The sequence below is a fragment of the Trachurus trachurus genome (genome assembly GCF_905171665.1).
Source record: "Trachurus trachurus genome assembly, chromosome: 9".
Classification (NCBI taxonomy): Eukaryota; Metazoa; Chordata; class Actinopteri; order Carangiformes; family Carangidae; genus Trachurus; species Trachurus trachurus.
The window spans coordinates 36717532-36730320 of NC_139895.1; the positions used below are offsets into that span (position 1 = coordinate 36717532).

Below are 12789 nucleotides of genomic sequence, written 5' to 3' on the forward strand. Positions count from 1 at the left end.
GACAAAAGGAGGGACTCTGGTGGGTCAGTTTTGCATTTCTGAACTCTGTTAGTGCCACTTTGTGAAATATATATAACCTACTTTCTGAAATCATCTTTTACAAAATTACCACATATTCTTCTCACTTTAGTTGTTGTTTATTTTTATAAAGTTGTGTTTGGACAAAGATTGAATAATATGCTGCTTACTATGCCCAGGCACTGACTGCTGTGATATTACGTGTTTATATGTTGAAAAAAGATGACTGATTGCAAACGTGAACACAAAAAGTATTTTGTGAGTGAGTACTCCATAACCCCCAACTCTTAGGAGCACCTTTCAACCAGATTTATTAACCAGATTGATGCTATTCAGTGAGTTATAATACTCCAACCATTGCACTTTGCTTTCAATAGCTCTTTCATTGTGGATTTTGTGCTGCTGTGCCAGCTCTCCACCTTTCCTTAATGTGGTTCTTCATGTGTTTTTTTTTGTTTGTTTTTTTTAGCACAGGCTAATGAATGCTTATACAATTATCCAAAAGTGTTCTGCACAGCATAGATCATACATTAATATCAATGCTGCAACAGTGTATGCATAGAGTATGTACTCCCATGGCTGATACTGGATTATAAAAGGGAAATCAAAATAATGTAAAAGCATATACAGCACTAATACACTATTATCTAGTATAAAGAGAGAACTAGCAATCACAATAGTATTTAAAATGAGTTATGAATTAATGTAAAGGTTTAATAAAGGCTATGTCTTCCACGTGTTTTGTTCTTGATCTGACTAAGGTTTTTACTCACTGAGGACAGGATTATCAGGAATCGTAAATCGGGATCTTATGCTGATCTTTTGGCTGAGTTGTGAGTTTTTAAAAAAAAACCATTAAGATGTTTTTATGAACACACTGACTTTAACTTCAAATACAAATATAGAAAATTGATTGCATTAGGTGATGCTACAGTTTTTACTAAAATGGACAAATACAATTTTAGCATGCAACATGCAACATGCAAGATGTTTCCTCTTCCCTCATAGAAGTCGCATATTGGACCACGGCTGGCTTCTTGCCTGGTTGTGACGTCAATAAATCATCTATTACAAGATGAATGTGAAAACAGCCTCCTTTGTGTCAAAGTGTGCAAATTCACTGAAGCCCAAACATCCAGTGAAGTAATGAGCCACAAATTTCTTTAAGTAGAGGGGAGCATTTACAGTGTTGACAACCGCAAGCCAGTTTCTACAGACAGCAGTCTTTTAATTTGTTAAGATAAACAAGCAAATCAGATCCATATGCATTTTTAAGACAGAGACAAAGATTTTAGCATTGCTAATACAACATTAAGGGAAAAGAAGCATTTATCAAACTCTCAAACTTAAGTCCTCAACAATGTTTTCCATGTGCCTAGTGCTACTCTATAGTGATTTAACTAAAAGTGGATTATAGTCTAGACTAATTGTTCAAATAGTGCATTGCATACAAAGTTTACAGGCATCAGTGAGGACGTCCATCCCTCATACTGCGAGATCCATGCCCGGCGTTGAACTGATGTGACTGATGCCCTTTTTAGTCTCCCACATTCCTGGAAGCTGTGATGAGGTAGAATGAAACCTGCCTCTTCCATACTGCTGAGCAGCCTGGTCCAGACTTTTGCACACAAGGCGAGTAAATATTTGTCTCAACATACAGCATAACCCTGCACATCCCACCCCAGGGAGAATGCAAAACACTCCTCCAAAGCTTCTTTAATACCAGTTCCTGATTGGAGCGGCTTGAGACTGTTGTTGGCTTAGGGTCCCCAGATCTCCTGTAGGGAATAATTAAAACTCAGCCACTCCGTCGGGGGGGATCGACTCGGCTTGTGCTGAGGGCCTGAGCCGCTAAGGAATGCCAATGTGGACCCACTATGACTTAGGGGGCCAAAAAAAAAAACCCCACCTAAACCACCTTGCTAACACTACAAATTAACTAAGGAGCTCAGGCACAGGCCAAGAAAGTGCCCATTCACAAACCCATTTTGCCAGTCTTGTAATGAAAATATGAAGAATTGTATTCCAAAACAACACATACTGCTAATAAATACTAAATGCACATCATTTCTTAAATTTCAGCACTCTCTAGGATAACCTTTAAAAAAGTTTATTTTTCTAATTTGCACTTCTCTCATTGATGTCTTATTTTGGAATGAAATCCTTCATATGATTACAAATGAGATATAAGCCAGAGTGATGACATCCCACACATTGGATACAGACAGGATGCTGGCTTCATATCATGGGTTCACCTCGTAGACTAGAAAAGACACCTTTAAATATGCATGAAACAAATCCGTGCAAATATCCTCAGTTGTACTATAAAAACACAACTAGCAGGAAAAAACTAAATAAACACTGAAAAACAAGCTTAACGTTTGTGTGGAATAATACACAATAATGAAGCCATGCAAGCAAAGGCCTGCCCTCAACCATTTCTACTCCTCTATTCTACACACAAACAACAGTGACCCTACAAATAAAGATAACAGGAACATCAAAACTATTATCTCATCCTGGTATTTCAACATATAAGGCCTCCTGAAACCAAAGGATGTTCTTATTTCACCTGGCTAAATAAGTAAATTGTCAATTTTTTTACACTGAACAATACTGTGCATGTCTGTATAATGGGGACTTACTGACACTATGATAATGATGATAGTCATAAATTAGACGTTATCAGATTCAACACGTCTCTAAGTGACAGCTTTTGCATTTTTGACACATAACTTTTCTAACCACCGAACATGGTTAACCTGCAATTAATCCAACAAAACAGCAGCTTTGTGTACCTGAGGAACCAGAGAAAAACTATCTCACTTCAATTTGATCTAACCAAATCTGATCAACTAATATCTCCAAAACCGTACTATACTCTGAATCAAATCTGATCAACTAATATCTCCAAAACCGTACTATACTCTGAATTAGAACCCAAATGACAGAACATATTGGCACATTTCTCTTCACCGTCAGCTTCAGCATATTCAACCGGAACTGGCTGCTCGTCTATTTTGTCCTACCTGGAGTCTACGTGGAGTAACTGTTCTGTCATCACAGCTTACTTAGCCTTACTATAAGGCTCTGAGAACGTGTCCCTCCTACACTACTTTAATCACCTTGGAGATGATTATCCAGAGCAAAGCATACAACAGAGGCCCCTGTGCCCTCTGACAGCATTACCACACATTGATCCCCTTCCCACAGACATGAAATCCTATACAAATATCACATGGGATTATGAATCAGTTGGTGTGTGGGGCTTTGACGTGGCTTTTTGCCCTTGCCTGGGAACAAAGTAATGCCTTGGCAAAACAGGAACAGACCCTCAGAGGCGACACACTCCTGTGTTCGTTTTGTTTAAAGTTAAACACTTTGGATCTTGGAAGAGTATTACTGTTACAGCAATACCATCTGTCATTTGACTTTAACAGTAAAGGTAACAGATGTTTTCATTGCCATCATGCTACTTGAAGACCTGGATTCTAAACTCAATATTTTCTAAGACTGTTAAAAACACATCACAAGTAAAAAAGGAAAAGAAAAGAAAATATGCATCAGGTCCTCTCAGTCTTGATAACCAAGAGTGGAGGATATAATATAAAAAATGCGCACCATCATTTGTAAGTGTACATACAGTACATGGCCATAATCCAGACAGATTGCCTCTATCGCTCTATATCTGAGAGGAAAACTAACATTTTTGTCACACAGGCTGGAGGAAGCACCTTTAACCATTTCACCACCCAAAACAAATAAGAGGTGGTTGGGTATCGGGTAAATCTGACAAGACGCATGAGCCACTGACAAGATTAAAAATGGCGGCTGGTGTGAAATGCCCACCCAGGTTGTTAAGTCACAACAACTTCAGACCTTACTAAACTCTGAACTTTAATTTGAATGTGCATAGAAATATTTCACTGTGTCAAGTAAGACACTGGTTTCTATTGTAAATGGATGTTGATTGTAATTTCTGCATCAAGTTATTGCATAATATTGAAGGCAGTTTGCTACAATGGACACAACAAAACTGAACAAGGTCGTATCACTCCAATGCATTAGATGCTCAGTTATCTTCATGCAGACAGTGAAGAAACATGCCTCTCAGTTCTTGAAACGTGTCTGCTCACATATGTGGTTGAATTTCCTGAAATGAAAATAAAAAGGGCAAAATATATAAATGTATGATTAACCACCTTGCACAGCCTAACAACACAGCAAGAAACTGTGGGATTATCTTTATACAATGACTCCTTCTAGTGGTAAAATAAGTGAACTACATGCAGAGAGGTTGTACTCCGTGTCTCACTAATACGTATGCCAAGGTAATATTCATTCACATCCAGATGGCTTAAAGGACAGGCTTTAAATTGTTGTTTTTTTAAATAATTGACTATAAATGCTCAGGAATCTCTCTGAAATCTCACAAATAACTATGTTCACTGTCAGTAAAATACTGTGGCTCAGAATCTATTTTATACCCAAGAAATCTATTAAATATGTCAATGTGAGATATGTTAACATGCATGCATGCAGTTAGCTCTCGGGCAAACTAGACAATTACAACTCAATGGATTTTTTTGTGCTGTTGAATGAATATTAGAAAAGAGACCCAAAGAAATTAAGTTATTCACTTATCATTCCGTACAAATAAAACACCCTGAAGCACTTTAATATAATGTGACAATGTTGACCCTCAAAGGAGCAAGGGAACATAAAGGAGTGTCGGACAACCACCATCACCTGTCTGAGGGAGTTTATGTGGTGTTGTGTTTCTAATAAGACTTACATTGCATGATGTGCCTTCACCTGCGTGCGACAGTTGCGTCCCCAGTAACAGTCAGGACGAGTCGCAACAGCAGCTGAGAAAAAAAAGAACGGGTGTCATGTCAACTTCTTATGTGAAGTTTTTACAACTGTTTCCGAATGGATGAAAATCTTGAAGTAAAAACAGTTGTATTCCCTTTTTTGTCTCAGTTGCCTATGAAGTGTGGTTTTCTTGAAAATGATTCTGATTAGACTGACCTGGCAGTTCGGATGTAGGGATGTTCTGTCTGTACTTGTAGGCCAGCTCCTTGAATGCCCGCAGGCCACAGCAGAAGCAGAGGATGGTGTTTGCAGAGATGCGGCAATCTGAGAGTCGGACAGGACAAAAATGATACCATTTCTTCTTTTGTATGACAGTGTATTTATTGTATGGTTACATTTTAGTGAATGAGTCACTGTGAGTGTCACAGTAAAGCTTCCATATGTATCAGTTTTCAAATCCTCTATGGCATAAAGTTGACTTAGTTTGTCAGAAAAGAAAGTGCCTTGAGTTTTGATGTGAGAGCTCACCTGTCAGGTAGTTGTTTCCATGCTGCGAGCCATCCAGAGCCTCCTGGCGGACATCTCTCCATGACTTCCCTCTGGAGGACAGGTAGTTCTGGTAGAAGGATCATAAGACATGATAAACATCTTAAAATCATGCAGTGTGTGCAGACTTGGCAGTTTGCAGAGAGAAGTAACATTTACAGTCTATTTTGTTTAGACACAAACCCAAAGTGTCTTAGAATCAACCACTAACAGATGACGTAAATGGCGACCTTTAAGTCATCCATATACAAACCAATACAGTCCATCTTACCTGGAGGATCTCTGACTCATAGTTATTGTTGTTTAGCACTCCATCCAAGCATTTGTCTGTCAGATTGAGCTCTGAAAAAAAACAGTGAATTTTAACTACAATGCATAAATGTTTCATTAATTTTCCAATGTGTTAAGGTAAAATATTCATGGGAGACACTGTCTTTTTAATTTGAGAATGACAGTCATCCAAATTACAGATGCTGATGACAGTACTCAGAACAGTATCTACCTCAATTAAAGCCAAATTAGTTACAGCCAAAAAAAAAATCCAGCACTGCTCAATGCTTGCTACCCAGTAATAAGGCCAACAGTTGAGAGCCCCCTGAGGCTGTTTTGCTGGAACAGATACATACCACTGAATCGTGCCAGGCAGCCTTGACAGCCAATTCTCTGGCACCCCCAGTACATATGACAGAAGGGTCGCTGGCACAGCACACCTGCCAACACACAACACATCATGCATCCAAGGTGTATAATGGAGTTTTTGAAACAATCTAACCACATATGAATAGGCTGGATGGAAAAGTTGTACTGTATTAATCAGTTAATTATATGTGCACTACTACAAAAACACTAACCTGATATCTTTATTAAATATAATATCACACTGTACTCACACTGACTCACTTCTTTTTGTTAATGAATTTCCATTTCCATTTCATTTAACTCCCTGCCTATTTCACTCTAGTGTTCTGGCTGGGTATATTTGTATTCATTTGATTTGTTCAGAGGGTCCAACAAGTTCAGGGACCACTCACATTGTTGAGCAGTAACCTGCTGGCTGTTTAGCTCGGCTCGTCTGTCTGGCATGGGTTGGAGGCAGCAGGCGCAGATGAGATGGCAGCCCTGAGGGGGGCAGCGGTACTCCTGAGGAGCTACAGACAGGACAGGGGCAGGAAAACACATTTAAGACAGGTGCTGAAGCTTGGTGATGTGAAAAGACGGCAGGTAGATTTCCACAGCACACAGTAATTCTTGTTAACCGTTTTTGGTATTAGGATTCGAACAATCTACTGTATCCCGCAATGTCCAGTGAGTAAAATGATCAACTTTAGCCAATAAGCATCCCATCTAATCCCCACTCATAATCACCCAAGGGGACATCAGTGGATGTTGAAGGCTGTTCCCCTGCAGGCTTGGCAGCCCCCTCATCAGTTGCTGCTTTGGGAGGAGCAGGAATAGGTGGTGGAGCAGGCAGACCAGGGAACCAGTAATTTGAACCTGTAGCGAACAGCACCTGACTGACCTCCCTCCTGTAGCCGGGACACTGTCGACACACCACCAGAGGCTGACTGGACACAGAAACACAACAGGAAACTCATCACATGGAGAAATGGTTCACTGCTAGATCAATCAGTCGACTACAGTTCCATCCATGATATTTTACATACATTGTTCTATATAGATTCTTAAAGGGATAGTTCAACATTTTGGCAAATTGGCCCCTTGCCATAATCGCTATAGTTTTAGGAGTAGGTTTGTTACCTTTAACTGTCGGTGCAAACTATTTTTAGAATGGCGGAGCAGAGCCACGAGCTGCTCAGAGCTACGCTACAGTGGCTCATGGGATTTCTTGGTTTCCCTCATCAAACTCATCAAATACACAATCCAACAACTCCAAAACGCTCTCGTGGACAAGTTGTGACCTGCACCTCACTATGAGATAATAACCGAACGCTATGAGACTGAGTTGTTTTCGAGGTAAATTCATGCGAAACCGCTGATGCACGTTCCCGTCCGGGATGTTTTTCTCTGCATTTGCCTCGAAAATAACTCTGTCTCGTCAAAAGGTAACGAACCTACTCCTAAAACTATAGGGATTATGACAATGGGTCGATTTGCCAAAATGTTGAACTATCCCTTTAATGATTACCTATGCAACAAGTTGTTAGAAATATTTGATATTGGGTTTCCTGTAAATGCTAAAAAAGTCAGAGCTTTTACCTAAAGTCTGAGGAGTCACTGTCATTATCGGAGAACTCAAAGAGGTAATCTGAACTGCCCTCCTCATCAGAGAATGACCGCTCAACTTTTGGCTGCAACATGTCCTGAGTTATCTTGTTACGGCTGTCCATGCTCTTCAGATCCTCCTCACTTCGACATTTTTCTGTGGGACAGAAAGGGGCACATATACATTCAAAGGGTCAATGTCCAATAAGAATTTGAGGGAATATACTACAGTCTATACCACTTTTATATATTATAACATAAGTAGACAAGGTGCAACTCCTCCTCTCCTGTTTTACACCGTGTTAAAATGATCTGATGTGTTGAGACCTGGGTGCTGAAGGAGGTAGGCCTCCACCAGATTGTTGAGGATGTGGTTCTTATGAATCCTCTCCACAGGGCAGCGACAGGTGGGGCAAAGTGAAGAACGCTCCATCCAGCCTGAGTAGCAGGCAGCGCAGAAGACATGCATGCAAGGCTGCAAGCTGGAGCAAAAAGAACAGACTCTGAATTATTTACATGTCATGTATGTTAAGTGCCTTACAAGACCAGAGAATCCATGTGGTGCGATCCCTCTATGGCCCTTGTGATCTTACCCAACACAGTCATGCAGCAGGTCCTGGCAAATGACACATGTCAGAGTCTCCTCCATCTTGTCTGTTTTAGTCGCTTCCACTGGAGGTTTAGACAAAAGACTCCCAAGACTTCCCCTGGCTGAACCAGCCACTTCAGTACTGGAGGTATGTGGCAAACCAGAATCAAAGTCTTGATCTGTGGACACAGAAATATATAGGTTATATTAAATGTTACACTGATTCATTTTTGGGAATTGACAAGTTTGGCTCACAAAAAACTCTAAGCCAGCTGTATGGTTGAAAATACATGTTTGGGGTTAGAACAAATGCTCCTAGTAGAGCCCCCGTAGAATTTAAATCTCCTATGAATAATCAATGAAAACCGGGTTAATATAAAAAAAAAAAAAAAAAAAACAGCAACCAACCATCATCTTTTCTCCTGCGCTTGCTTTCTGGCTCCATGTTATCCAAGTCCTCTTTAGCTTGATCTGATGAACATAAGAGAACCAACAGACCTGGGTCACACAGTCATACTTCCATAGGTGATGCACTGGGGATGTGTCATACTATACAATTCATCATTAATGAATGTTAAATAGACAAAGAAGAAGAGAATAAACACTAAAAAACACAAAGGTTATTTACCCTGCCATCTAGTAATGATGTTTGCTGCAAGGCAACCTGTGCCAGGACCTGACTAAGTTCAGTTTGATCTCACTGTATGTTCACCTTGTGGACAATTAGTCAGGGCAGATGTTCCTAAATATTTTGAGGGAATTGTAGATCTTACAATAAATATGATGCGATATCAAGATATGATGATATCATTATTGCCCACTTTAACAGCACTGTACGTTAGCATGGAACCTACCAGAGGCAGGAGAGGCTGGGGTTGCCATGGGACCAGAAGTGAGAGGGCTCTCAATACAGAAGTGGGAAGTGGAGGTGGAGGGCTGAGGTTCCTCCTGAGTTGGAGCCTTTGTGAGCATTACGGGCTCCACAGAAAGCACCATATCTGAAGCTGGAACAGGATCAGGACTGCAGGCTGGTTTGTCCATCTCTGAAGTTCAGATACAGAGTGAGGGGTTCGGGTTACCAGTGTAGCTGTGGAATTAAAGTGACGGAACTGGACAAAAAGAGCCACACTGCTTACCATAGCTATCTTGGGAAATAGCTTGCTCTGTTTTGATTGAGTGGTAAACATAGGCGATGTCTACAGGGAGACAAGAGAAGAGGTTGTCCATCTGTCCTTCTTACAAATTCATATAAATATATCATTCAATGGCTAACAAGAGGAACTCACTTTGTTCTGGCTCACTTTTCCTATATACAAAGTAGATGACATCGCCATTTTGCAGCATGTGAGTTTGCTTTTTGACCAGTTTAGATGTGTTGATCACGGTGCCATTAGTGCTGCAGACAAACAAATGTGTAATTATTTTTCCCTGTGCACTGTAAAGATTTGTTGTGTTTGCTTCATGAAAGGACAAGTATGGTTTCACATTTACAAACACTTTGTTTAGTGAAGCTTCTAGTTAACACATGATACATGCAACATCTCTCTTTCACAGGTAAGTTGACATTTAGCATACAGTACCTCATGTCTTCAAGCCACACCAGCCCTGAGCTTTCATCTTGCACAATCTTGCAGTGCTCCCCTGAGACTAGCTTGCTGGCCGGAAATGACAGGTAACATCCTAATAATGATTTTTATTTTAAAAGAAAAGAAAGAAATAGATGTAAATTAAACACCACTATAAAGCTCTCTATCTTACTCCACAACTTACTCATTGTTTTCAGCTCTCCTGAAAGTAGTCTCCTGAGTGTAATGAATAATACATATTTATATTGTGTGTATGATCATCACAACAAAACACATTCTCTGTGATTCTATCTGATATGTCAATGCAGTTCTACAGCCTAATTTATTAAATATATACATACATACTAAATTTTACCTCACACCACTGTGATTCACCTGAAACTGTTGCCATGCCATTTTTAAATCTATTAATGCTCAGACATAAGCTAACCAATTAAAGCTAGTTGCTTTGCATTGCAAAGAAGTAGCGCCCAAAAGCTCTCAACAAAGCAGACACTGGGGGAAATATAGGCCTAACCTTTTCTAAAGCAAAACCCATACAAAAAAAACTCTACTTAATATTCCGCACACACGTTCTCAATGGACGCCTTTTGTTATCATCACAAGGGGCTGTCTAAGTTTGGTGCACTAAAGAAGGCTTTGTGTTTTCAAGGGGGAGGTTTCAAAGGTCCTAGACACTGGCGGTAATGTCTACGCTACAGACAGGATTGTCTTTTATTACTAGGTAGCCCGTATTCTCAACTTCTCAGAACAAAAATGTTAGTTTTCTGAAATAAGATATTAAGCAAATCTCTGTTGCTCATTCCATGACATCCATGAAGCAACTGACCTTTTTTTCTACCAACTGTGCATTCCCTGTTGAAAAGCAGGACAGTTTCACTGGAGTCCACTTTGACCAGTTTCCCCCATGGTTGTCCTCTCCTACTACTGTCCATCTCCTGATGCCTTTTCTGTAGGAAATTAGGAGAAAACAGTACAAGACAGTTTTAAACAAATATTCTTGTCCATGTGGTTATAATCCATAATTGTTACCACTGTGCCATTGTTTTATAGTCTACTAGGAGCATGACATGGTAACAAAGAGAAAGTGAAATTATGTAAACAGTGTATCACACCACAATCAAACATTTTATTTGGCCATTTATGTTATAGGCGGTTCTATTTGGCCTGGTGGCAGATGTCTAGGTAGAGAAATCTGACTTCTGAAGAAACTCATCCTTATAAAACAAGATACAAACACTTACAGAGAAGAAACCACAATCCTGTTCACTCAAAACAAAACAAAAACCAAAAACTAAACTGTATTATTTCAATAAGATAACAATTTATAGAACTGAGAAATATTTAATTCTCTTTCTCCTAAGCCAAAATACAGATCTTAGAAGTAGCCAGTTGTGAGTTTGAATTTGATTTTGACGCCATTGCTTTTAAATACCTCAGGTGCTGTGTATGCCGAATTCACATGTGCGCTTTATGGACTCAAATATAACAATGTACACCGGTCATATAGACACGTAGCCTCTTAAATACACAAGACAACATTAAACTGAAGAGGTTCTCACGAAGTTTGTCAAATAAATCCCCAGGACGAAGTCCGCTAACCAAACCTAGCTTCACTTGTCTTATTCTGGGCTTCCTGGGTTTCCAGCGTCATTAGCCGACTGCACCGTGTAACAAACTGAAACTAAACCTGGTTTCAATCGTCAGCAATCACTGTGGGAAAATGTTTCATCGTTGTTGATATCAACAACAGTTGACGTGAACACACAACTTCGTTCACACTAAGCTAACGCAGCAGCTAACGCTAGCATCCCACCACACCGTGTATCCAGGAGAAAATACACTAGTACACGTAAACTACCATCAACGTTGTGCTTATCTCACGTTTGACACGGTTACTTTACCGTCAAAAGCTTAGTTTGTTGTCCCGGTAGCTCTGAATAAACCAGCTTCTTGTCCTCATGATCCAGCTATACGCTCCAGATGCACTTCCTGCCAAGCTCAGCGTTGACAATATGCATCAGCTGATGGAGGAGGGGCAGTGTGGGCTGGTGTTTCAAACTTCACGTTGATCCATGTGCTGCTGCCATAGGGCTGCTGCTGAGGCTGACATCCACACAGCCAGCTGCTGGGGCCAGAGTAACACATGGTTAATATCATGAGAAACAAACATGATGTAGAAGTATTCACGGGATAGCTCAAATTTACATGGAAAAGATTCAGATATCGTTTCTGAGAGCGCAGTGGCCTCCATCATTCTTACATGGAGGAAGTTTGGGTCAACCAGGACTCTTCTTAGAGCTTGCCATCTGGCCAAACTGAACAGTTTGGGGAGAAGAGCCTTGGTAAAACAGGTAGGCTAACCAGGAACCAAAGATCACTCAAAATGTACCTTATAGGCATATTTCTAGCGTTTGGTCATTATCAAAATACGGTGATTTTCCGAGTCAAAAAAGTAAAAATTTTTAATTTAGTTTTCACAAATTTAATTTAGTGGGAACTATTTATTAGCATGTTGACCATGTTACCAACTATAATGGACAACTATAATATTTTTCTTTTTTTATCATCTATCAAACGTATTGAGTTTTCTGTCATTGGTGTTACCACATGGTAACACCAATGACAGTAACACCAATGACAAATATCTATAAAAGGCTAATTACACAAAATAGTGTCCGAGCTAGCTCAAAGCCAGCATGAGTTAGCACCTTAAAATCTATAAATTATACTTATTAAACAGTTTTTTTTCCATAAAAATATTTCATTATAGCGCAAATCAAAGTAACACCAATGACACAAAAAAAGAACCACATTGAAAAATGACATTTTAATTGGAAATATCTTACTTTTTACTCATGAAAGAGACACTCACAATGTATTGTCTTAAATGGCTCTTTTTCTTCTTCTTCTTTCTGACCTTGCAAGTTCTCTTACATATTCTTAACCTTTCAAAATAATGGCCTGTGATACCAGTAACACCAATGACACCAAATTGAAGGACAGAATTCT

General features: G+C 39.7%; 1 protein-coding gene across 1 annotated transcript in view; it reads right to left on the bottom strand.

Moving 5' to 3' along the window:
• Positions 1–1217: 1217 nt before the first annotated feature.
• Positions 1218–12789, bottom strand: part of chfr (checkpoint with forkhead and ring finger domains, E3 ubiquitin protein ligase) — a 262229-nt gene continuing 250657 nt past the window's right edge. The window contains exons 2-19 of the mRNA XM_083979476.1: positions 11682–11747; positions 10607–10727; positions 9772–9871; positions 9478–9587; positions 9328–9387; positions 9046–9234; positions 8600–8662; positions 8196–8370; positions 7930–8084; positions 7597–7759; positions 6745–6944; positions 6411–6527; positions 6006–6089; positions 5651–5721; positions 5362–5449; positions 5050–5157; positions 4814–4886; positions 1218–4171 (exon numbers count right to left, since the gene is read on the bottom strand). Coding sequence (XP_083835602.1) covers positions 4129–4171; positions 4814–4886; positions 5050–5157; positions 5362–5449; positions 5651–5721; positions 6006–6089; positions 6411–6527; positions 6745–6944; positions 7597–7759; positions 7930–8084; positions 8196–8370; positions 8600–8662; positions 9046–9234; positions 9328–9387; positions 9478–9587; positions 9772–9871; positions 10607–10712 — 1905 coding nt within the window. The 5' untranslated portion in view covers positions 10713–10727; positions 11682–11747 and the 3' untranslated portion in view covers positions 1218–4128. The remainder of the gene's footprint in view (positions 4172–4813; positions 4887–5049; positions 5158–5361; positions 5450–5650; positions 5722–6005; positions 6090–6410; positions 6528–6744; positions 6945–7596; positions 7760–7929; positions 8085–8195; positions 8371–8599; positions 8663–9045; positions 9235–9327; positions 9388–9477; positions 9588–9771; positions 9872–10606; positions 10728–11681; positions 11748–12789) is intronic.